Source organism: Ursus maritimus, unplaced genomic scaffold, assembly GCF_017311325.1.
Source record: "Ursus maritimus isolate PB19 unplaced genomic scaffold, ASM1731132v1 scaffold_23, whole genome shotgun sequence".
NCBI lineage: Eukaryota > Metazoa > Chordata > Mammalia > Carnivora > Ursidae > Ursus > Ursus maritimus.
The window spans coordinates 41,319,292-41,344,778 of NW_024424786.1; the positions used below are offsets into that span (position 1 = coordinate 41,319,292).

The 25,487-nt window shown below is 47.0% G+C and overlaps 2 protein-coding genes across 6 annotated transcripts; both read left to right on the forward strand.

Annotated features, from left to right (window-relative positions):
• The first annotated feature begins 1,000 nt into the window (after positions 1-1,000).
• LOC103679602 (RNA-binding protein 14) lies at positions 1,001-17,158 on the forward strand. 3 transcript variants are annotated; one of them, XM_040639467.1, is made up of 3 exons: positions 1,006-1,461; positions 7,093-7,203; positions 9,301-9,463. In XM_040639467.1, exons 1-3 carry the CDS (start codon positions 1,125-1,127, stop codon positions 9,321-9,323), a joined length of 471 nt encoding a protein of 156 aa, XP_040495401.1. In that variant the 5' UTR covers positions 1,006-1,124; the 3' UTR covers positions 9,324-9,463. The 3 variants fall into 3 exon arrangements, with proteins under 3 accessions (XP_040495402.1, XP_040495401.1, XP_040495400.1); XM_040639466.1 differs by having other exon boundaries at positions 1,011-1,461; positions 7,093-8,524; positions 9,301-10,181; XM_040639468.1 differs by lacking the exons at positions 7,093-7,203; positions 9,301-9,463 and adding an exon at positions 17,021-17,158 and having other exon boundaries at positions 1,001-1,461.
• On the forward strand, positions 17,076-24,778 carry LOC103679499 (RNA-binding protein 4). Of its 3 annotated transcripts, XM_040639470.1 has the most exons (5): positions 17,076-17,214; positions 18,174-18,596; positions 21,811-21,889; positions 22,220-22,504; positions 24,334-24,778. In XM_040639470.1, the coding sequence occupies exons 2-4, from the start codon at positions 18,185-18,187 to the stop codon at positions 22,494-22,496; spliced, it is 768 nt and encodes a 255-aa protein (XP_040495404.1). In that variant the 5' UTR covers positions 17,076-17,214; positions 18,174-18,184; the 3' UTR covers positions 22,497-22,504; positions 24,334-24,778. The 3 variants fall into 3 exon arrangements, with proteins under 3 accessions (XP_040495404.1, XP_040495403.1, XP_008707282.2); XM_040639469.1 differs by having other exon boundaries at positions 21,811-22,504; XM_008709060.2 differs by lacking the exons at positions 21,811-21,889; positions 22,220-22,504.
• The last annotated feature ends 709 nt before the right edge of the window (positions 24,779-25,487 follow it).

The window sequence follows — 25,487 nt, forward strand, 5'->3', positions numbered from 1 at the left end:
CCAGGCGCCCCTAATATCATCTAACAGTCTATATGTTTTACTTAATTGTTTATTATCTGTTTCTCTCCACCATAGTATAAACTCCAAGGTCAGGATTTTGTCACTTTTTGTTCCCTGCTATATCCTTGGTGCTGCCCATTTGGTAGGTGCTCAATAAAATTAGCAGAATGAACATGTAGGTAAATATTTTCCTGAGTTTGTCACATGTATTTATGTTTTTGATGTCTTCTGCCATGCAAAATACTGTTATTTACATACATCTGTTGGTTTTGGTTTTTTTTTTTTAAGGCTCAACTTTTGTTCCCTCAGGGACTGTTCTGACCTAATATTGTTTCATAAAACTTTTTATTGTGGAAAATTTCAAACGCACACAAGAGAGATACATCTCATTATTCCACTTTTGGAAATTCCATAAAGGCAGAGACGAAACTCCGATTTTTCAGTCTCCATCTTCTGCCAGGACCTCAGCAACATCAGGGAATGTGTTTCCAAAGCATGAATTAACAGCACGAGGGTTCTCCGGGGCAGACGCCTCTCAGGCCCCTCAGAGAGCCCAGCACAGTCCTGGAGGCAGCAGTTTGCTGACTGAAGGCGGCTGTCCTGGTTTCTTCCGCCAGGCCCGACCCTCTCGTGGACACTCTCGCTGCCACCTCCAGGTTTGGCCTAGGTAGCCAGAAGGCGAGGAGCTCTGACTTCCGACTGAACAAAGTTTTTCCTTGGGCCCGCCGATCCCGGCCCCACCCGGGCCAGAGGCCGCCTCACCGACTAGGCCTCTCCGCCACCGACGCTCCCTGCGCGCGTTCCCCCTTCTCCAACCCTTCTTTTCCCCCTCCCCCCGGCAGTGGCGGTTGGTCGCGCGCCGTCGTCCCTTTCCCGCCCCCTCCGCTAACGAGCGGGCTCCAGCCCCTCTGGGATTGGCTGCGCCTGAGAGCATCTTCTTTCAGCCTCTCTGATTGGATGCGGGGCGCGCGGGATGTGGGCCCCGATTGGCTAGGTCAGAGCGCCTGCGCGGCGGGGTTCTCGGTCGCCAGCCATTCCTGGGGAGGACTGCCGGCCGGTCGGACGTCTCGCCTGTCGCTGGAGGAGCGGTACCGGCTCTCCGGGAAGGCGGCTGCGGCGGCAAAATGAAGATATTCGTGGGAAACGTCGATGGGGCGGATACAACGCCGGAGGAGCTAGCAGCCCTCTTCGCGCCCTACGGCACGGTCATGAGCTGCGCCGTCATGAAACAGTTCGCCTTCGTGCACATGCGCGAGAACGCAGGAGCGGTGCGCGCCATCGAGGCCCTGCACGGCCACGAGCTGCGGCCGGGGCGCGCGCTCGTGGTGGAAATGTCGCGCCCACGGCCTCTTAACACTTGGAAGATTTTCGTGGGCAATGTGTCGGCTGCGTGCACGAGCCAGGAATTGCGCAGCCTATTCGAGCGCCGCGGACGCGTCATCGAGTGTGACGTGGTGAAAGGTAACGCGGGGGCGCGCGGGGGCGCGCGGGGGCGGGGGCGCGGGCGCGGGCGCGCTCTGGGCACTCTGCTTGTTAGCCACGCCCCTTTCCCGGGGGTCGGTCACCGCGCGGTTGGGGCGGGTGGGGAAGTCAGCGGGAGCGAGGCCGGAGGTGCTGGGGGCGCGTTGGGTAGAGCCACCCTCCTCCCCTGCGGTCCAGGCACCATTCTTCAGAGGGGAGGAAGCGGCTCTGGGTGGGTTCGGCGGCAAATGTGAGCCGAGCTGCGGGGCCGGGGGACGCGCCTGAGAGACTTGCGAGTGTACCGGGGGCGCGCCTTCCACTGGTCTCCTGGGCCTGGCACCGACCGGAAATTGGGAAGTGACGGGCACAAGCCGGATCATGGAGCGGGGAAGATTTCGCCACTTCCCCACTTTCTCTCCAGACGTCGGTCAGAGAGCAAGGGAAGAGGGAAAAGGTGGGGGCTGACGCCCCAAGGCCACCCTCGTGTTCCCTCCCGATGAATGCTCCCGAGCGGAAGGTAACGGGGCCCTTGGACGTTTCTCGGGCTGGGATCTTTTAGCTGTGTGTGGCATGGGTCTATACCCATGGATATAGTTACTCGTGGGTACAGGAGGGGCCCCTTCCGAATCACTTTGGCCTTCCAGTATGATTAGGTGGGTTAGGCGTGGCAGTGCTGTTTTCCAAGTCCCTCAAACTTGAATTTTTTTCTTTGGGCTCGATTTTACATCTATAAACTGGAAACCTGGACCTTTTGAATGTGGAAGGAGGCTTGTTCTATGAAGGCCTTTTTTTCCTTACCCTTTATTTGCCAGCCCATGCCCTCGGGGCAGTGTTCTTTTATAAGGTCGTTGATTTTGCAAGGGAGCACAGACTCTGGCTGAGGGGGATGGAGAGGGGTGTGTGAGAGGTCTTCCTTAAACATTGGCAAAACAGATTTACTTGCTGTTCGTCTTTGCTGGAGTAGTCTAATCCTTAGGGTAGATCCCTAGTTTGCTTTCGAGAAAAATATATCACTATAATTTAGGCCCAACTTCCTTTTTGGGACCCAGTTGACTTTTGTAGTCTAGTTTCTATCCTGTAAGTTCTTTTTCTTTTATGTTAGCAGGGTTCGGTGGGATAGCCCTTGTGTATGTGGCCAGTTTCTGTTCCTCTTGGAAACAGATCAGAGTTACTTTGTTTTGCCATTTTTAAGGATGCAGCTTGGGGGAGCATCTGATGCCCTACTCCTGGTGTTGGATTCATACCTGGCCTCCCCTGTGTGAAAAGTTTTGGGGATAGGAAATAAATGGGTGCAGGTGCTTATTTCCATCAAGACACTGCATTTGCTCTCCTGGAAAGGCAGATCTTTTGGGCCATTCGTTGTCCTTAATGTAACTGGGAAAGTGTAAAGGGTCATAGTCATTGCTAGGAGCAATTCCTTGTTCTGCGTTAATACCGCATTCTATTTTCTTCAACTCAGGTTATGCAAGTCCGCGAATCAGGTTTTCCTGCTCTGTGCTCGAAGGCAGGCTGTATGGTACATTGGTTTTTTTGCTTTTGTTTAGAGTTTGGGTAGGAAGGACTTCAGATTGGGCATCTGGCCAGGAAATGGTGGGGGTACATGACTCATTATGAGAGTTCTGTGTTTAATTGATCTACCAAGTTTCTTTTGTTGTTCTCAGGCAAGATGATTACTAGATTGGGAATCTAGACACTAGCATCTGAGGGGACAGTCTCCATGGAACTCTTTGGTCAGGCTGGTAGAGAAACCAAAACTTTGCCTGGATTCGCTCTGAACTGAGACCAAGTGACAGTGGCGGGGAGGGTGAAGTGGATAACTGCATGTGGTTTATAGAACTCATGGCTGACTCCTAGTGGGAAAGCGAAAGTTTTGTCTGTTTATTCTTTTGTAAATATTGTTAGCAGGAATGTGTTAACTTCATCAGGGAGTAGTGGTTAGATGTTATTTATAGTTATCCTGGTAAGTATCAGAGGTCCTACTATACTTTGATGTAAGAGACTGTGGGAAAGATTTGACTGTTGTATTCTCCACTGATGCTTTTCTGTCTGTCTGGGGTGAAAGAAGGTGAGGTTTTTAAGTTGGGAATGTAGCAGAAGAGACTGGCTCTGGCTTTATAAACACGAATTTCTTGGGTTGGTAATGGGCACTCGATGATCGAGTCTTCTGGTGTTGGGCTGTGAGGTCTTTGAAAAGCCCAGAAGATTGGGGTTGCACAGGACAACAAGTTCTGTTTTATTTCACAGAGGAAAAACAGTTGCTTGGTTACCACTGAAGCTTAGATATGATTTGATTTATAGAGCAAAAATCTCCATAGCAACAGCGATTGTAACTACTGTCCACAGGTTACATTCTATTGGATGTTCAAAGCTGAAGTATGAGAGTTGCTGACCGCTTTAGGAACCATTTAGGCTTCAGGGGAGGTCTGAAAGGCAGAAAAGGAAACTGTTTCCTCTGTTTTGTTTTGTTTTTTTGTAGGTGGCCATTTTACCCTCCTGTACACAAATCTGTAGTTTAAAGTTAAAGAGATTTCTACTCTTCTTAGGATAGGAAAACTCATTTTTCTGGATTCTCTTAACTTTGGTGCTAGAGGAGTTGTGATGCCACCAGACCAATAGGTGATCTGTGTAAAAAAACATTGTTTGCTAGTGCCTTTAAATGCAGTGGATTTCTTTCAGAGGTTACTGTTTCTTGAACTAGCTCTTGAGGCACGTGGGTTTCTGGAATTCTCTAGATACCTGGTTTTTCATTGTCCTAGGATTAAGTGGGTTCCTGGGCACCTTTGATAGGGCTAGGTTTTGGTTTGGCTGCTGGCTGTGATAGGGTTAGCCCTGATGTGATTGAATCAGCTGGACAACCAAGTCACACTTCTCTTTATAATGTCAGGCTTAGAAACTTTTTGATGTTAAATTGGTTATAATTGTATCTGATGGCTTTTTAAAAAACCAGTGATATAAAATCAGTGCTATAACTCATCTGGGCGGTCAATTCAATTCTACATGTGAAATCTCAGTTTTCAGATTTCAACTTGGTAGGTTTCTTAACAAAACCCAGCTAAATAGGGAGTAGACAGTGGGATGTCCTGTTGCTCTTGTAAACCATTTGAAGTTTTTGTTGTTGTTTTTTCCCTAGCTTATTCTAGTCTCAGGAATCTGTGGTTGGTTTAGCCAGGACTATATAATACCATTCATTAATATTCTCTCCTAGTGCCTAGAGATTTTTTTTTCATTTCCTGTAATCTGCCTCCAAGTCCCTTTTTCTGCTTGCCATTGCATTCTCTGGAGGGTCAGCCCAGCCTCTGCTTTTAACAAGATCTCTGACCACCAGTATCTATTTTTAGCTATCTTTACCCAAAGTGGAGGTGAGAGACCATAGGACAGTTCTAGTACCCTGTGGCTAAGCCAAAAGGAACACTTTTGCCTTAATTGGTAGCTAGGAAATCAGGTTCTGTCCATGGGGGTGTGAGGACTGAGAGTTGTAATGGTTCATTTTGTTTTATTATCATCTCTGGCAAGTTCTGAGTTTGCATATACAGTGGTAGGGTAGCTTTTGTTTTTTGTTATTACAGATGAAGGATAATATTCTGTAGGGAGAGAAGCCTATGGTTATTCGTAGGCTTAAATAATCCTCATAATTCTTTATCCTTATATAGCTATTTATATTTTGCAAGGCACTTTTATTTTCTTATTTGAATCTCCTAACTCTGAGGTGGGTAGGACAGATTTAGCAAGTCAGTGATATCTGGATCTATAACCGAGGCTTTTAAGTGCCTAACCCAGGATTCCTTGTGCTATACCATACTTGTGATTTGTACCTGTTGATTATATTTTTATTTTCATTTGTAAGAGACGCAGGTTGGTGGCATTTCCTCACATTGAGAAAAAAAAAATGACTTGTTCTCTCAGAGCAGCTAGAGAGGGCATCCCGGTATGAAAATTTCTAGAAATTAGAGGACACTTATTTAAGGCTGTTTAAAAGGATTTCTTATTTTTAAGAATGGAATTTTAGTGATTTCATCCAGGTAGTTCTTCATTTCCTAAACTGATGTGAGAGAGGTAGGGTCCTCATACTTGGTACTAAAGTAGCCATGGATTCAGATGGTTTTAAGTGCATGGCCTTATTTCCCGTAAGCATGATCTTGTCATTGTTTTTCATATCCTGCTTGCACCATTGTGGTTTGTGAGTTTGGACATGAATAAGAATTTCTTCCCACTCCTCCCCCTTTTAATCTAAAATTGTCTCCTTCTGTGTGGTAGATGAGTAGGACTTTGAGATCAGCGTCCTATCTTTTTTTTTTTTTTTAAGATTTTATTTATTTATTCGACAGAGATAGAGACGGCCAGCGAGAGAGGGAACACAAGCAGGGGGAGTGGGAGAGGAAGAAGCAGGCTCACAGCAGAGGAGCCTGATGTGGGGCTTGATCCCATAACGCCAGTATCACGCCCTGAGCCGAAGGCAGATGCCTAACCGCTGTGCCACCCAGGCGCCCCTCAGCATCCTATCCTGTCTATATCCCACCACAGCTCATTCAGATCCTGAATGAGGACCTCAAGGGTAACGAGCTTAGCAGAGCCTGCAAGCTGCAGTAATTGCAGCCTCTCACCTTGAAGCTAGGAAACCAGATCTTTCCTGTAAACAGTCGCTCTGTGAACAGAGGTCCAAGGGGTAAGGTATATTTCTGTCCTTTGAAGAGGAACAAGTAGAGGATATATAGCCTGGGGGAGGGGGCTTGGGCCTGAACTCAGCCTAGAGGCTTGGTTTCTATTCCCACACCTCATTGGCTTACGTGGGTTCCAGCTTCTGTTCTAAGTTTAAAATTTCTAGTCATGTTACGTGGTCCTACCTTAGCATATTGACTTCTCAGGGATAGACTGGTACTGTGGAGGGGAATGGAAGAACTGGGATTCTGTTCCTGGCTCAACAATTTTTGATTTAGGGCAAGTCACATAAATTCTCTGAGCATGTTTGCCCACCTGTAAAATGGAGATAACGATCCTTTGCTCTGCCTGCCTCACAGGATTGTTGTGAAGCCCAGATAGAGGCCTGTGCATGGAAATACTTTGAAAACGGAAGTACTCTGAGAAAAGGGGAGATCACATTGGAGGAATTTAATGAACTGTGCATTGCAGTCTAGCTCTCTTGCTTTAATTGGACACTGGGCTGAGACATGGGTCATGCTAAGACATAAGTGGTCATTTTCAGTGTTTCAGAGTTAAGCTTCAAAGGTGAGCAGTAGTGTTTGGTGACCTTGGGTTAGAGAACACTAAATAATTGAGTGATCCAGGAACCCTTTCTGTGTTTTGTCTGGTGGTTTACATTTAGAGGAGCTGGAAAGATTTTTATCCTGTGTTACAGTTCATCTTTGCTCTTTCTTCTTTCGGCAGAAAGTTGGGTGAGGTAATAGGGGGAAAGGGGAGAATGGGGAGAAGGCCATAAGGAAAGGTGACTGTTTGGGACAGTCGGAAGCTTTGTTACGTGGGAGCCATGTTTTATGACATACTCCTGGAGAGGAGGGTTTGGAGGCCTGGAGGTAGCTGGCAACAGCTGGGTGCTGTTGTGTGTCCAGTTTGGGACCCATCAGGTAGCATGCCCTGCCCCCCTAATTGCTAACCCTCTGTCTGCTGCTTTATCAGACTACGCGTTTGTTCACATGGAGAAGGAAGCAGATGCCAAAGCCGCCATCGCGCAGCTCAACGGCAAAGAAGTCAAGGGCAAGCGCATCAACGTGGAACTCTCAACCAAGGGTCAGAAGAAGGGGCCTGGCCTGGCTATCCAGTCTGGGGACAAGACCAAGAAACCAGGGGCTGGGGATACGGCATTCCCTGGAACTGGTGGCTTCTCTGCCACCTTCGACTACCAGCAGGCTTTTGGCAACAGCACTGGTGGCTTTGATGGGCAAGCCCGTCAGCCCACACCACCCTTCTTTGGTCGCGACCGCAGCCCCCTGCGCCGTTCACCTCCCCGAGCCTCCTATGTGGCTCCTCTGACGGCCCAGCCAGCCACCTACCGGGCCCAGCCCTCAGTGTCGCTGGGAGCTGCCTACAGGGCCCAGCCTTCTGCCTCTTTGGGTGTTGGCTATCGGACTCAGCCCATGACAGCCCAGGCAGCCTCTTACCGCGCTCAGCCCTCTGTCTCCCTCGGGGCCCCATACAGGGGCCAGCTGGCTAGCCCTAGCTCCCAGTCTGCCGCAGCCTCCTCGCTTGGCCCGTATGGTGGAGCCCAGCCCTCGGCCTCGGCCCTCTCCTCCTATGGGGGTCAGCCAGCTGCGGCTTCCTCGCTCAACTCCTATGGGGCTCAGGGTTCCTCCCTTGCCTCCTATGGTAACCAGCCATCCTCTTACGGCGCGCAGGCTGCCTCTTCCTATGGGGTTCGCGCGGCTGCCTCCTCCTACAACACCCAGGGAGCAGCTTCCTCCCTAGGCTCTTATGGGGCCCAGGCAGCCTCCTATGGGGCCCAGTCTGCAGCCTCCTCACTAGCTTATGGGGCCCAGGCAGCTTCTTACAATGCCCAGCCTTCGGCCTCTTACAATGCCCAGTCTGCCCCGTATGCTGCACAACAGGCTGCTTCCTACTCTTCCCAGCCGGCTGCCTATGTGGCACAGCCAGCTACAGCTGCTGCCTATGCCAGCCAACCAGCCGCCTACGCTGCACAAGCCACTACCCCAATGGCTGGCTCCTATGGGGCCCAGCCGGTTGTTCAGACCCAGCTGAATAGTTACGGGGCTCAAGCATCAATGGGCCTGTCAGGCTCCTATGGGGCTCAGTCAGCTGCTGCGGCCACTGGCTCCTCTGCCACCCTGGCAGCTCCGTACCGCACTCAGTCGTCAGCCTCATTGGCTGCTTCCTATGCTGCCCAGCAGCATCCCCAGGCTGCTGCCTCCTACCGTGGCCAGCCGGGCAATGCCTACGATGGGGCAGGTCAGCCGTCTGCAGCCTACCTGTCCATGTCCCAGGGGGCCGTTGCCAACGCCAACAGCACCCCGCCGCCCTATGAGCGTACCCGCCTCTCCCCACCCCGGGCCAGCTACGACGATCCCTACAAAAAGGCTGTCGCCATGTCGAAAAGGTACTGTATGCCCCCCCGCCTCTGCCCCCAGCTGGGGCTTAGGGCAAGGGGCTGAGGTTGGCATGGGAGGGAAACTGGAGCCATTGGCCCCTCCCTTGTTCTTCTCTCCTCTACTCCCATGGGATGTCCAAAGGCGGAGGGGGTTGATGTCTGTGAACTTTTCTGGTCACCAGGGTTCAGGTGGAGCGTTAGTGCTCAGCCTGGGGTGGTACCAGCTAGTCAGGCTGGGAAAAGTGTCACCTGTCTAGGCTAGCCCAAGTGCCATTGGAGCTACAGCCTGCAGGATTGTGGCCCATAGCCTTTCCCACCGTCTCAAGGATCCTTAAGCCTGTTACGTGATTGTCCTGGCTTTGGTGGGGTGGGTTTGAAAGAGCAGTCCCTTTGGCACTCACTGGCTGAAGGCAAGGTGTATGAGGTGCGTCCACTCTTTGGGAAGTTGGGGACCTTGCTTTCGTCCGCCGTTCTGTTGATAAACAACCAAGGTCTTTCTGTGCAGGGCCCAGGGGGGATAGTTTGTTTGTGGTTTGGGAATGTAGACCAAATCCACCTTGGCCAGTTGAGAAGGGAGGGCTTCAGTGGTGGGCTTGGTTTCCCACTGAGTTGAACCAGGCTTGATTTCTTGCCCTGGATAGGGTGATGAGCCTTCTGAGAAAATCTTGTTTGTTGGAGACCAATCTGATCACACCCTCCCTATCCCCATTGGCATCTCCCCCATGCCCACCTGGAGCCCTCCCCTCAATTGTCTCATTCACCAACTGTCTTCTTCTCTCGACTAGGTATGGTTCCGACCGGCGTTTAGCCGAGCTCTCTGATTACCGCCGTTTATCAGAGTCGCAGCTTTCGTTCCGCCGCTCGCCGACAAAGTCCTCGCTGGATTACCGTCGCCTGCCCGATGCCCATTCCGATTACGCACGCTATTCGGGCTCCTATAATGATTACCTGCGGGCAGCTCAGATGCACTCTGGCTACCAGCGCCGCATGTAGGGCCATCCTGGGATGGGGCACCACAGGGAGGCAAGGAGAGGAAAGGTGGGGTAGGGTGCAGACCCAGGTTGTAACCACTGGCCCATACCTCTCCCGTTTGCGGTTTTTCATCCCCTCTACCCTGTGGGCCTTCCCCAGGAGATGATCCTTTTGAGTGTTCGGCAGTAACCTACTTTGTTCCTTCGCCTCAGCAGCAAATCTTGCTACTGGCTCTAGATCTGCGGTTTCCCCTCTCCCCTGCCTCCCATCTCCTAGGATGGGAATTTCTTTTATGTTTTTATTTTTTCCTGGCTCCCTTTTATTTTTGTGCGCGATATTTAAGGTCGTCTGGATGGGGAAGCAACCTGCAGCTGAGGTCGGCGGCGCCTTTTTCTTTTTAGATGTGAGGGAGGCCAGGAAAGGGTTAGCTTAACCGTTTCCTCTGCGCCAAGCTGTGCCAGCAGTTCAGGGGGCCCTGACTTTGTCCCTCTATAGACTGTGTTGAGACTGAGTTCCTCTCGGGACAGTCAGTTGGTATATGTCCAAATCCCTACTGACCCCCTGATGTTCTAGCTGATGCTGAGTGGCACAGTCCCACATCCCCATTCCCCCAAGTAGGTGGTGTTAGAAAACCTTGATTTTTTTTTCCCTTTTGTATGGACTACAAATAAAACTTGGGGCAATTTGCAGTTTGGAAACCTGGTTGTCATTGTCTTGATTGCACTCAGTTTCAGAGGAGCCAGTTTGACATCCAGGAAGACATGACAGCTAAAGGAAAGGTAGCTGGAGAACCCCAGGGCAGATAAGGAAAAGGGTTTGAATGTGGGAATTAGTGATTGTCCCGCTGCCCAGAGGGATTTAGGTCATCGTCGTCCTGCTAGTCTGCCATCTTTAGGACTGGAGAGTCCAGACCAAGTTGCTTGGACTTTCTCAGCCCTTAATTTGAATTGATCACACCAAGATGCTGTAAATTTGTTGCCCATTTCCCCCTAACTTACCTCCAGTTCAGAAACAATGTGTGCTCCAGCAGGGTGGTTCTGGGGTATGGCTTCTCAAGTGAGAAGTGGGGAAGTGGGCTGCTTTGGTGCTTACAAGTCTAATGGATTCTCCAGGGGGTGGGCTTGAGTGTGTGCTGGAGCTGGGACCCAGAAGGGAGCCAGTGGTGGGGTGTAGGGGTGGTGTTAGTGTCTGGTACTTCCCTGTGGTTAGAGGAGCAGGGACAATTGGAAGCAGGTATGGGGGATCTGGCCATAGACCCGGTGTTCCGCCTGTTGAACATCACCATGGAGCGTCCTTCCTGCGTCCTGCCAACTTCTGCCATAATAGTGTCCTGAGACTCACTTCCCCTATCTCCCTTTGTTAGGGTTTCCAGATGTTTTCTTGCTGGGTTTATAGTTGAAGGTATTCTCACAGACTGGGATGGGGGTGAGATACAAGCATAACCCAAGTAGGGATGCTCGGTTAGAGTGAGAAATTGAAGATTCTTTCTATGTTTTATTCTGGGGTGGGGGGGGCGTTGAGAGGGCCTGGGCAGAAAAATAAAAAATAAAAAATAAAAAGTTCCAGCCAGGTACAAGATGGAGGCTTGTGCTTACTAATAATGAGTGAACAGAAGACGACTGGGTCGGAACCTACTGATGTTATTTGGGAAAGGGGGCTTTAGAGATTCGATTGGGAGCCTCTTGGGACAAGGCGATTTTGGGGAGTTGTGTGTGACAATCAAGTGGAGTTCAGGTGGGTTCTTTTCTGCCTCTCACTGGCTTCTCGTGAACTTGCCTGTGACAGAGTAATTTGCCCCCAGATGTTCTCCTCCCTCTGCCCAGTGGGCAAAAGTTTATGATCTTTATAACCATGAGCTCTTGTGGATCCTAACGGGTAATTTCAGGGGGTTACTGGGGCCATAGTTCTTTTCCTTGCTCTCCTGCTCACTGCTTTGCCTCCAGGTGCTTTGCTGTTCCTTCTCATTTCTTTACATGACTGGGAGGGGGAGTTCGATAGGTTTCTTGTCACTTTTCTGCAGGGAGGGTGGGGGTGATCTGAGGGCCAAGCTAACAAGCTTAGCTCTAGGTTATTACTCTGGAAAATAGAGGGTTGGTTGATTACAGGGCTGTGATTGTGGTCTGTGTATTTGTAATATTTCTTTGTCATGTGGCTTTCTGTCTTGCTTTTTCTCCAGTGAGGGTTGTGCCACTACCCCAATCCCAGGGTTCCTGTGGAAAACAGCTAAATGTGCTCTTGGGGCCAGTGTTCTTTATTGCAGCCCAAGTTCTTCAGAGTGACCTGGCCTAGATGATCACTCTAATTGCCTATCATCTTCAGGTCCTGATGCCCTTGCTGCCTCAGCCCTCAGGTTTTTCGCTGTTTAAGCAGAAGAGACTACCAATCTAAATCATTTGTCATCCTCCTCTTTCTTGCAGATTGTTTTAAAATTCCCTTCTCCCTCTTTTATTTAAATTATGCCACCTGTGTTAATCCTGTAGCCCACTCCTCATACTTTGCTTTTTGTGGATTTCTGAGTTCCCGGGTCCTATAACTTGGAGATGGTTGGGTTGAGTGAATGGGAGGACAGACATTTAATGTGTTTTGGGATAGAGGGTAGGGAATATGGGCTCCCAGTGTCCTTCAGATTTTTGTGCTTCTGCATCTATTACCTCTACAACTTGGTTTTCATTGGAGAAGTTTAAGATGATTTATTCCTGGAACAAGATCACATAGAGGCTTCTAACCTTGTCAGTCTGCTCTCTTCTGAGGTTTGGACTTTGTTTCAGTTTCTGTCTGGGGTAGGCCTGGGGCCCCATCCCTTGTACTGGAGGTAATGGCACTGTCACTGAGAGGTCAGCCTCTGGATAGGCTGCTTTTCTAGTCATGCCCATCAGTTAAGGTCTACCAGTGTCTGCACAGACTGTTGGTTCTTCAGTCATTTTGTCCTATCAAGCCAAGTAAGCTGACCGTAATAGGGGATGACTGAGGTCATAATGAAAATAAATTTCCTAGATTTATGGACTGTATGTAGTAGAAGGTTGGGTAACAGAGAAGATAAGATGGAGAACAGGTGAGGGCCACCTGGGTGGCTCAGTCGGTTAAGCATCTGCCTTCTGCTCAGGTCATGATCCCAGAGTGGGGGGGGGGGATCGAGCCTCCCGCGTCTGGCTCCCTGCTCAGTGGGGAGTCTCCTTCTCTTTCTCTGCTCTTCCCCCTGCTCGTGCTCTCGCTCTCTCAAATAAATAAAATCTTAAAAAAAAAAAAAAAAAAAGACGAGCAGGTGAAAAATTTATATTCACCTAAATTTTAGTTATCTTTAGAGAAATCATGAATGGTAGAATCAAGAGTTTTCCAAGAAAGAAAAAGGAGTTCTTAAAATTATTTCAAGTACAGCTCTAAATCATTTGAAATATTGTGTCTATAATACTGGAAATACAGTGTTAAAGTAGCTGAGCCCTAGGGCTGACCTCGAATTTATAATATGGGGAGGCAGGACCTACTCAATGAACTAGTTACAGTTAATAAACAATACTAGGGTAGTGGAAGATTAGGAAGAGGGAGTTCCACTAGTTAAAACTTCTAGAAATGGGATTCGTTTGGTTGGAAAATCAACTTGGCACAGAGAGAATGACTAAGGGTGTTGGCTCTAAAATCAGGTTTCCTGAGTTTGAATTGTGTTTCTATCACTTAGCTGTGTGATCTTGGACATGTCAGGAACTCTGCCTCAGTTTTTTCATCTATAAATTGAAGATAATAGCTAACATTTATTGAACACTTGCTAAGCACCGTTAAAAGTGCATTTCATATAGGAATTTCATTTGATCTTCGTTGCAACCCAAATGCCATTATTTTTAAACCTCTTTTATAAATGGGTAAGTTGAGGCTGTAGGTTAAATAACTTTTCTTAAGATCACATAGAGAGTAGATCAAGGGATTGAATTAGTATTTTGAATTGAACTATCCAGACTTTGCTCGTAATCATTATAATACGGTGGAAGGATCAAATGAGAACATGTGACAAGTGTAGGGCCTCATATATAGCCACTGCTCTTTAAATGCTAGCTATCTCGCAGACATGAGTTGGAACATTCTGGGGAGATTGGGGTAGCCTGGTGGAGCACATATCTGAGCAAAGGATTTTGGATGTAGGTGTGAGTGCAGCACATATGAATAACAGTGAAGCAGTGGATTTTTTAGATGAGTGGTACCCAGGAATGAAGTAGGACATGGACCACACCAGTTTTTGTCACGTCCAGTCTCAGGCAACACTTCAGTGTCCTGTGATCAGATTCTCCTTGGGTATGGAAAAGAAAGGTATGGGATAGGAAACCTGCAAAGACAGTAAGGGGAGGGTAAGAGAGAGTAGCTGCCAGTGGGTTTGGAAGCTTAGGAAGCTTGCTTGACTGGCTTAGTCAAGGGAGGCCAGTCTGGACATCCCTGGAGAATACTGGTTTTTCACTTGAGCTCTTAATAAACCAGTAACTCATTTTTGGACAGGAGCCAGAGTTAACGTGTATAAATTATATTCACCCCTATGGGTGAGAAAGTAATAGATTGTTTTATATTCACCCCTAAGGGTGTGAAAGTAATAGATTGTTTATTCACATTTGGATGGTTTTCACTGACATCAGTGTTTTCCCCCAAGTTTGGATTTTTCCCTTATTTCTCTTTTTCAAGAGTCCAGGCTCCAGGCACTTTTGTCTTTTCAAGATCTGCAGTGAGAATGTGTATTTATGCTTGGCTATGATAGATACAGCTTTCTAGATGACCTTGGACAAGACACTTTACCTTTTAGGTGCTTGGTAACTTGATTTAGCAAATTAAGAATCACCCAAATAGCATTTAAAGTGTTCTGGACAAGGTGCTTTTAAAACTCTGCATTCAGTCCTATTTTGCATAGTTGGGTTGGTAAGGTAGAGGATTTGGACCAGATGTTTTTAATTTATAAACCATCCTTTTTTAAGGGATGAATATTAAGCTGCCTTAGTACTCAGTAAAATAGAGTTGGCTAGGTAAACATCAGTATAGAGATGCTTGAACTATAAACGGATCTTTCTGCCTAAAGCTTCATTTTTTAGCATTTGTCAAGCTGGTAATCCTGATGATCAAAAGCTGTAGCATAAGGTACCCCCTGGCTTTTGGGCACCTGCTTTTTCTGTTTGAGGGAGACTGGAGAGTGTACTAGGTAATAAGGATAAAAGTGCTTGTTTTTAGAACTAAGGGTCCATGGTCTTAAGCTGATACTGAAAATCCAAAGTATTTCTCCTTTTGGTTTCCAAGAAGTTAAGTCTTGAATTCATTCACTCCTGTGTTAACTTAGTCAACAGATAATTGAGTGCCTACCATGTTCCAGGTGCGGTTAACACTGAGGATAGAGTAGGGAAGAAGAAAAGGTCCCTGTCTGAACAAGTATTGATGGGGGAGGGGGGTTAGAGGTAGGAGAAAGAAATGGAATGAATAAATAGGATTTCAGGTGGTGGTAAGTATTTGGAAAAATAACATGAAGTCATGGCGTGGAGTTTCAAGGTAGGGTTGGAGTAGGGGGATGTCTAGATAGGGTGGCCACCGAAGGACCTGGAGAAAGAACATTCCAGTCTGAATGAACTTGGAACAAAAAGGCCAGTGTATTGGAGCATAGTTGGGGTTTGGGATGTGTGGGGTGGAGCACAGTGTGTGTGGGGGCGGTGGGGGGGGGTGGGCGTTGTTAAAGAGGTTGGGAGATTCTGGCAAGAACCAGATCAGGTAGGGTGAGTTTGACATTTTTCCAGTTGCTGTGGGTTTTAAGAATCAGGTGATTTAATGTGCTTTTACCCAGTTGGATGAGCTTGCAAAATGAAACCTATTACTCCACCTTAAAGGCTTTCAGAAGGTAAATCAAGTACTTAGGTTGAGGGTGTTGGGGCAGGGGTGGGGGGGGAGGCTGTGGTCTGCAAGCTGGCATGGATTGTGATCCTGAGATTTATATTCCCAGTCCTCTCCCCTTTGGGCCTGGAGAGATTCTTAGTTTATAGAGTGAGTGGATCTCATCTGCTTTGGTATTTTGGAAGAAAGTTTATCTCCAGGGGTGTTGGGACACACAAAATTTGGAAGATCAAACTTTCTGAAAGGAGCTGAGAGGATTTCTATACCAGATGTGTTTCCCTGCAGATTGAGTGGTGACCCTCATCTGATGGCTGGCCCCCTCAAAAGGGCACACACACAGCTGACTAACATGGAATTGATTTTCTTCATCACTGATTACATGGCCTTTACTCAGTCTCAGAGTTTCAGTATCAGAATCCACAATGAAAACGGACCACGATTAGTGACCACCACATCTGTTAATGGTATATTTTAATGTTTTTAGGTCCTTTGCTCTTCCCACCCTAGAATAAGTCTTGACCAGTTTTCCACCATTTGATTCTGAGTCATGTCCGGTTTTAAAACTCATTTTCATAACTTTGACTCCTTTCTTTCTGTGGCCCCCAACCCCCTTTCTGGGGCTGCTTTGGACGGTTGTATGTTATACTCATGTCCTCTCCACTCATGATCCCTTTCCTCATAGATAACTCACTGCTTTTGTTTTAAGTTCTTTCATCCAGCATCTTTTCCCACTCCCGCCTTTAACTCCCTCCTCTAAAGCTGCCTCGGAAAGGGTCATTGCTTGCTCAATGAATATGGGATTATGTGAAGAAGCCAAAGGATGAGAAAATGTCCCGGACGCTCTGGAGAATGCTATTTTGATTGTATTTTGTTTATAGCTGGATGTGATTAGGATCCTCTAAGGTCGGTTTTAGGAGCTTAAATCTACAGCTCTGGCTGATGGCGCCCAATAAAATAAAACAAAAAAATTTGCTGCTCCAGTTTTTTTTCAGGGCGGGGTGGGGGCGTTGTCAGTCTCCAAGGTCACACAGAGAAGCCGTTTCTTCATCTTGGACCCACCCGGGGAGGCTGGTTCCTCGCAGGAACTGGTTTCAATGCCGCCTGAGTAACGCAGCCTCCAACCCGGCCAACTTCGGGGCCGTTATAACCTAATTGAAGCCGCGCCCATTAACCGTTTCCAAAGTTCCTTTCACCATCTATGACAGTAGTTTTGATCTAGGGGGAGCTCCGGGACTTCTAGGGCTACAGTGTGGATTTTTGGGCAGAGGAGGAGATTGGTTCTTCAGGTGGGGGACGCTTCGTTATTTTTCTTACCTGGCGTTTGGGTCTGCTAAGCTATCGTTCGTAGCATCTTGGCTGCGAGGGCTTGGTGGTTGGGGGTGTAGAAGGAGAAATATGGAGAAGGCAAAATGGAGCGGGGGATACTGTCAGCATGTGCACGTGTCGGTGGCAAAATGTGGAAGCTTCACAAAATTGGCGCCACGAAGCTAAAGACCGCCACACCGGGGCCCTAGCTCGCTCTGCCTAATGGCGGGCCGCACCCCGCCGGCGAAGCCCACGTTTGTAGTTCCTCCCTCACGCCGACCTCTTGCCCAATCAGTGACTTCGGCTTCGCGAGATAGGCGCTCATTGGCATTCGCAGAAAAGCTCCGGGGTTACTGACGTTTCCACCTCTTCCCGGCCTCTCAGGTAATTGGCGTTGGTGGTAACCAATCAGGAAGAGGATCTGTGGGAACGCCTGCCTTTAACTTAACTGAGCAGCCAATCCGGTGGTACACTCACCTCCCCTTCTACCCAGAGTCACTGCTGCGGCCGCCGCCATTTTAGCGTTTTGTCAGAAGCGTCTGCGCCGCGAGGAAGAGCCCCTGCTGATTTCCGTGCGGGTGAGAGCCTTCAAACCCTTACACTGCCTTTTTCTTTTTTCTTTTTTTCCCCCTGTTAAATCTTCTCTCGCTCCTTTGGGCTTCAGGGGTATCGTAGTGGGGTCGCGGCCTCCGCGCCCGTCTCTGAGAGCGACCTCGGTGCTGGGCATTGCGCGGTAAGCCTGAAGCAGCCCTTCCCCCACGACCTCCCTCGAGAATATCGTGCTTTCTCCCCACCTTGCCCTCTTTCCGACTTGGCACGGTTTCCTGCCTTGAGGTTTCCATAGAGATAACCGCGTTTTCCTTAGACTCAGGAAAATTGAAACCCTTTTCGAGAATTTCTTGGGCTCTGAGACATTGTCTGGCTGATGAGTCAGAAGCCCCCTTTTCTGGCCACGCTTTTCCCCATTCTGCGGGAGCTTGTAGGATGGCACCTCGGGAGAGGCGTTCCCCACTCTTGCACTTCCTGTACTCTCCTTTTGCCTTGCTCTCCGGCCCGGGTCGCCGGTTCACTGCTTCCAAAGGAAACCCTAAAACGTAGCTATTATAAGGCCCACTTTTCCGGAAATGGTGGCTACTAGGTCGGTTGCTAGAGGAAGAGCAAATTCATAATTTCGGTAGTCAGTTCAGCCAGCCAGTAGTTAGACCTTCGTTTTCTGACCTACAGTGGATAGAAAAGCCCAGTACCCCTAGCCCTGCATATATGCCCTCGTTTTCATATCCATTTTCCTTAGCAGTTTTCCAGCTCTTCTCAAACCCTTTGTCTACTAAGGGTCTTTCTATTACAGATATCCTCTCATTCTTAGGGGTTCTACAGTTTGTAGTGTAGCGTGCCTCCTTTTTCCCACTTTCCTTTGATCTGTGGAGGTGGGCGTATAAGAGAAAGGGAAAACTGGAAATATTTGTTTGAGGTTTTTGTTTTGTTTTAATTGATGTGAGCCTTAGGTCTTTTGTTAGAAATTTTGTTTCTTACCATGCAGGCTGTGTCGAGATGGTGAAGCTGTTCATCGGAAACCTGCCCCGGGAGGCCACAGAGCAGGAGATCCGCTCACTCTTTGAGCAGTATGGGAAGGTGCTGGAATGTGACATCATTAAGAACTACGGCTTTGTGCACATAGAGGACAAGACGGCGGCCGAGGATGCCATACGCAACCTGCACCACTACAAGCTGCACGGGGTGAACATCAACGTGGAAGCCAGCAAGAATAAGAGCAAAACCTCCACAAAGTTACATGTGGGCAACATCAGTCCCACCTGTACCAACAAAGAGCTTCGGGCCAAGTTTGAGGAGTATGGTCCAGTCATCGAATGTGACATCGTGAAAGATTATGCCTTCGTACACATGGAGCGGGCAGAGGACGCAGTGGAGGCCATCAGGGGCCTTGACAACACAGAGTTTCAAGGTGAACCACCCTCTTTGGGAAGAGGGCTGAACACAGGCTATGTACAGAAAATAGGTTTCGGATAAGTAAAGGGGAGGGGTTTGGGGTAGAGCTATAGCTGTTGGTGTTGATGGTGAAGCATTGTGGGTGATGGACTTAAAATGGAGAATGCATGGGATTTAGAGGCTTTACCTTAGGTCAGTGCCTACCAAATGGCTTTAGTTTGGAACTCCTAAGACTTTTATTCCTATTAGTACAGAAATCCTTTCCTTTGATTTCCTCAGTTGTCTTGTCTTTTAATTTTTTTCACTTTTCTTGGTAGAGCATATTCCATTGGTTCACTCTGAGTTTATTGCCTTAGCCCAGTATCAGCATTATACCTTATTTTACATATAAAGAACCTGGCAAGAGCGTCCTAAGCAACACTTTTGGAAGCAGAATCCCTGTTAAGCCCCCCCCTACCTCATCCCAACTCATAACTTCCCAGTAAATATAAGTAGTCATTAAATAACTAGTTTTTAGATAACTGGTGTCTTTAAAGGGCTATCGCTTTTGTTGGGTTTCTTTTATGGTTGTACCAAGAGGTTCTCTTTGGAGGATGAGGCCACTCCAGAATAAAAGTCTGATATTAGGAGTTTCTGAGGAGGAGATCTTGGGGTTGGGGGGGGGGCAGTAATGGCAGTGCCTTTTCACTGTTATGAAGGGTGGACTCTTAATGTCCTTGGTGAATAGAGCATTTAGATGGGTGTTAACCTTAGAGCCCTGGCTAGATTGTTAGTGTGCCTGGAGGGCATTGCGAGTATTGGTATGGATTGTCGCTTTATATGGAAGGTACTTGGTTTAAGATTTGAGCTCCTATGGCAAGAGTGGCAATCGGGAAGGGTGAGTGTGGTAACCGTGGTGAGTTGCTAACTCTTCTCCCACCCTTCCATCCCTCTCTTTTGTCTCCAGTATCAAAAAAGAGTCTTTTCCCTTTGGTGTTGTAACTACTTCCAAGTTCTGGGATACTCCCACAACTTCTTGCTTCATTTTTAAAGGATGTTACAACCTTTTTAGTCCAGACAAGGTAGTTACTGCTTCCTTTCCTGAGTACTCCTCTTGTTAAGAGTCATTGCTGCTGTTTTGGGTGTTTATTTCCCTAAATTGGACCTTTCTTAGAGCTGGAGATCCGATCATCATTCCCCCAAGTAATGGGTGCACTGTGTCGTGGGTATTGCTGTGCATTATAAAAGAAAAGTGGCACTAGTCTCTCAGGTCTAGTTTGTTTTTCTTTTTTAATTGGTAAATTGAGAATTATTTGCTGTCAACAACTTAATTGGGGTTAAGTCTACTTTTGTAGAGGGTTTGTGATATGATACCTAATTTTTGGACACTTTTTTTCCACCTTAACCCAGTCCTAGAATGGGTGGCTGTGTCTCCTTGTAGTAGTTACATGTGTAAGGGGAGGTCAGTGTGTACTGATCCAGGACAACTTGTCCTTATGGCATAACTCTTGGCATATGAACTGTAGGCTTTCTGGTGCTACTTATGCTTATTTATATTTCACTGCTTTTTTTTTTTACTATTAGTTATTCTCCTTAGTACTGTTTAGTAGAGTTCTTTGTGTACAAGGAGTAGCAGTGTTTATTAAGGTGGTCTTTTAACCTTTTTAGTTTTTCAGTGTTGGGTGTATTCTCTATTTGCTCATTTAAAAGACATAAATTGTAGATATTTTTAAAGACTTCTTTTTCTGGCTTTGGAATTGATGCATTCTTAGGTCAGGGCGTTGGTTAATGACCTTTATGTCATGAATGTGCAAGGTTAGTTCCTTGGTTGCACTTGTTTTCTCTGGTTTTGTTAGGTGCCAGAATGGCCCCAGGGGCAAATGCCAGAGGGACATAGGTGAGCACTTTAAAACAGTTAAGTACTTAATTGTGTATCTTAGCTCCTAACTTGCAATCTGTCTACACTTAACAGATGTAATGTTTACAACAGGATTTTTTGGGGTAGTTTGATCTTTCCACCTCCTTTTCCCTTTTCCAGCTTCCCAGGACTTTAATTTTGCGTGTGAGATTGTCTATATGTCTATTTCTGTATAGTTAGATGAGTAGAAGACCTATTTGTTGAGTCTTCCCTGCTTCTAACCATTCACTTTGATATCTGCATGTTTGGGTACATCAATAGCCGGTTGCATTGGAAGTTTTTGCTGGAATTTGCTTACCAATAAATTGACAGATCATGTTAGCTGGAAACTGTTTCTGTGAAGAGATTTAAACCTTAAACTTCTTGAAAAGTTTCTTCTTTTGTTAAGTTTTCTAGGAGTAATATTTTTTGTTTCCAGAATAATAAATTGTAATTTTCAGCAAAAGATAACATTAAGGGTGTATTCTTAGGATCTCTCTAATCCCTAGTTTAAGGAGATAAAGTGCTTTAATCTTGTTAAAATGAACTCTTTGATCCACTAATATTACTGGTTATTCTCCATTTTTCTCACCTTCCTTCCCCTTTTTCTTCCATGTTTTTCAAAAATCTTTCTAAAAATTCAGGCATCTTGTGAATTGCCTGTCCTGTTTCCTTAGGAGGTCACTAAAGTTAGCTGTCAGATTGTAAAGAATCTTTGGTGGAATGACTGTCAGGACCAGCAATTTAAAGGACTCCATTAAGGGGGAAGGCAGTCCTTTATTGTGTATTTTCTGTCCCTTTTCCCCCAATGCATGATTGCTTTTCCCAGAAACTTGCCTGTCACATTCAGCCACAGCTTTGTCTGGGTCATATTCTCTCTCAGTGGTAACTTCAGGGTCTTACTCTCTTTGATTTTGGGGTGGGGAGCTAGGGGACTGGCCTTTGCATTATCCCACTAAATGAAATCAGTCTTAGTAGTGAAGATGAAAAATGTCAGAATCTTGTGGAGGAGTCTTACTGTAGTTTCTTTTAACAGTGGGCCATTGTTTGGGGTAGTTTTTGTCTACAATTACTTGGCAAAGGATGAAGTGCTTGTTTTGGGGCACAAGCATTAAATTGGTTTTAGAGCTGAAACATTTCTTCATCTAATTGATCTTTGCCTGAAATCAGGTCATTATGACGAATTTATATAGTGGACTTTTTTTTTTTTTTTTTTAATTTTTAAAAATCTTTCGGCAGTGAGTCCTGCATTAGAGTTGTTTAGGTAAAGCAATTGCTATGACCAGTGTCTGGGGTAGGGGCGGGGGCTATGACTAAGAGTGATAGCAACCCTTCTTGCGTCTGTTTCTTCAAGGCAAACGAATGCACGTGCAGTTGTCCACCAGCCGGCTTAGGACTGCGCCCGGGATGGGAGACCAGAGCGGCTGCTATCGGTGCGGGAAAGAGGGGCACTGGTCCAAAGAGTGTCCGATAGATCGTTCGGGCCGAGTGGCAGACTTTACCGAGCAATATAATGAGCAATATGGAGCAGTGCGTACACCTTACACCATGAGCTATGGGGATTCGTTGTATTACAACAACGCGTACGGAGCGCTCGATGCCTACTACAAGCGCTGCCGTGCTGCCCGGTCCTATGAGGCAGTGGCGGCTGCAGCTGCCTCTGCGTATAATTACGCAGAGCAGACCCTGTCCCAGCTGCCACAAGTCCAGAACACAGCCATGGCCAGTCACCTCACCTCCACCTCTCTCGATCCCTACGATAGACACCTGTTGCCGACCTCAGGAGCTGCTGCTGCTACAGCCGCTGCTGCTGCAGCAGCCGCTGCTGCTGTTACTGCAGCTTCCACTTCATATTACGGGCGGGATCGGAGCCCCCTGCGTCGCGCTACAGCCCCAGTCCCCACTGTTGGAGAGGGCTACGGTTACGGGCATGAGAGTGAGTTGTCCCAAGCTTCGGCGGCCGCGCGGAATTCCCTGTACGACATGGCCCGGTATGAGCGGGAGCAGTATGCGGATCGGGCGCGGTATTCAGCCTTTTAAGGCTTGAGGTGAGAGTGGTGGGGTGTCCCCTGTTCTGGTTTTGCCGTCCCTCCTGCAGCCTAAAGGCTCCATTTAGGCTGCCCTGCTTGCTTGCTTTTGCTGGGTTAGGGTAAGGTTACTAGCATGGTTCAGAGGCTAGGGAGAAGTCCTTAACTACCTAACTTTTTGAAATATATAAACATCCTTAGCCCTCATGGCTATTTTTCCAGGGCTCCTAGTAGTGGGAGTCAATCTGATGCTATTTGTGCCTGGAAGAACAAAGAATGGTGTGATGACTCTTGGGTCACACTTATGTGCTATAATTGAACTGAACCTGGGACCCATACATTCAGACTGAGGTGTGCTGTTTCTCAGAGCCTTTGTTGAAATTCCGAGGTGTGCGACATTATTAAGGTTTGCAAGTTTCCTGTTCTGCTTCGTGCTATGTGAAAGGTCGGATATGACCTGTAGTAATATAAAATTGATAACTAGTTAACTAGTCATCACTGCTCAGGTCCCAGTTACTGTGAAGACTACCCAGGTGGCATCATCTTAATCTTGAAGCAGCGTTTTTCTGACATTCCTGTACAGTTCACTCCCTATGAGCTTTATAGAAAAAACTTCTTTGATGGTAAGTTGGGGCAGAGAGAAGAAAAGATATCTTAATTTATAAAGCTTTCAACAAGGAGTCTGGGGCATTGACTCAAATCCAGCTTCTCCACTCAGCTCAGATTCATACCCTGAATAGAGTGCCCACTCCATTGCTCTTTCTTTGAATCTGTCCTATAAGAGCCTATTTATACTTTGTTCAGTTTTTTTTTTTAACTGTGCCACAGTATTATGGTTACATCCTCTCCACTTCTTCAAGGTATATAGTAATACAAATCTGCATGAACACCAGGGTTGGGAGCTTTGCCTTAAGCACATCACTCCCTTCATCTTCCCACTAGTTATGGGCATTTAATACTCTTGAACCACCAGCTCTACCTTGAGTCCTCTGGCTTTTTCCTCTACTATACATTTTGAGCCTCATGATCCATTTGGCTCTACTTGAGTATATTCTTTCTGATGCTTGCCAGGTTTGGGCTCTAGGTGTTTGAGATTGCTGTTGTATTAAAGGGTGGTTCTCAACACCCTTTGTTTTGGGTAGCCCCCAGTGTATCCCAAACATTACCTTCGATCCGTAATTTTGTAGCGACACGGTGAGTGATATTCTGTCATCTTTCAGTTTAAGGCAGAAGGTATGTGACTTTCCCAGGATCATTGGCTAGGAAATCACTGGTAGGGCTGGAAAAGAAAGAATGACTTGATAGGTAGCTTTACACATGCCCTCCTGTACATTCTTTTAGTTTCTTCACTAGGCAGAGTTGGATGCCCTCAGGTATTAAAGTTTGTTTAGTTGATGCTACTTTTGCCTAGACCTTGAATGATTTTTAACTTGGACCTTGGTAGTAAACCCAGATTCAACGTACTTTTGACTTTTACCCCAGAGAACTAATTGGAACCTTTCTTTTTTTTCTGCCCTCTAGTGATCATTTGTGATGTGGAAATAACCTTTTCTGAGGAATGCTAATGTTAACATCAAGAGAAATGCATTGTCTTTGCTTACTCTAATGAAAAAGTATTTGCTATTTAATTTAGAGAAAGGCCCCAGCCTGGGATTGCTTGACCTTCCCAGTTGCTCTCTGGCCTTCAAGCGCTTTTCACTTTTAGAGGTTATTGTGATAACTGGGGATGGGTACAAGTAAACTTAAAAGGAGTGTTAAGTTACCAGACTTCATAGATGTTCTTTGAAGTTTTAAGTAGGAAAGCCCTTTTGAGCTTTGCTGTAAAGCCCCTGTATTGTGCTCTCTTTCAGGTGGGATGTGTGTGGGCTGAAATTCCGAGCTGCGGTTGTGCATGAGAATACACCCTTCGTGGTACCCCGTCTCCGGGACGTTCTCGGCTCTGTACGTTCAGTCCCTCAGGAACCGTGGACCTTAATTTACCTTGCTAAGTTCAGACCACCTCTTCCTTTCCTCCCTCCTGCCCATTTTCCTGTTCTTCCTGTTCTTCAATACTTCTGTAGTTTCCCATTTATGTTCTGTTCTCCCAGCAGGCCTCATTGTGTGCAGAAACTGTGGTGGGGGTTGTGCTGTCTCCCCGCCTCCTGCTTCCAGTGGGTGTTGGACTTGGGAATGACCTTGATGAGAGTGTCACTGCTCCTGAGTCTTTTTGGCCCAAAGGCTTGTGGCGGATAGACACATAGAGTTGGATAACTTTTTTTTTTTTTTTTCCGGTGAAATAAATGGTTTTTCAACTTAGGGTATGTGTGCTTTGAGAGAATTTTTGCTTGGGCTTGCGTCTGGATTCTTTATTTGTCCGTGGAAGAGAAGGGGAGGGTATAAAGTTTGACATTCAGCTCTGGGTGGACATCACTGCAGTTACTTTATTGTAGATAGGACTTACAGGTGCCAGAGGAAAAAGAGGTCATGTGCAGAAGAACCCGGGCAGGTAGCCTTATTCCAGTAAAGACTTCTTCCCACTAGTCCACCTTTGTAATAAAACCAACTACTTACTAGTAGTTTTGAGATATAGGTCTTTCCGTGCTTGCAAAGCAGTCGTCACTCACCTCTTTACTACCATTCTAACCACCCAGTCAGTCAGTACATCTAGCCTGATTTATTGCCAGGATAAAGTTCTAGGAAAAGGAAGCATTTGAAGGAATAGGAGGTGAGCTTTTATTTTTCATGCCATATGGAAACATAAAGTTGTGGCTCTGTCAGCATTCTGCTGCCCCTCTCTAGGCCAGTAAATAACACTTTTTGATGCCTTTCACCATCTGTTTTTATAGCTCTGCCAAAATCCAAAGAATACCTGAATGGTACCACTAGCACCTCATTAACTTGTACTTAGAGTCATTAGAATGATAGGCGCAGAAAAAGGACCCAACAGTGAGCTTTAGAGCGTTTAATAACGTGCATGGGGGCGAGTGCAAGAAGAGCCACTGCCTCTTAGTTCCATGCTTCTATC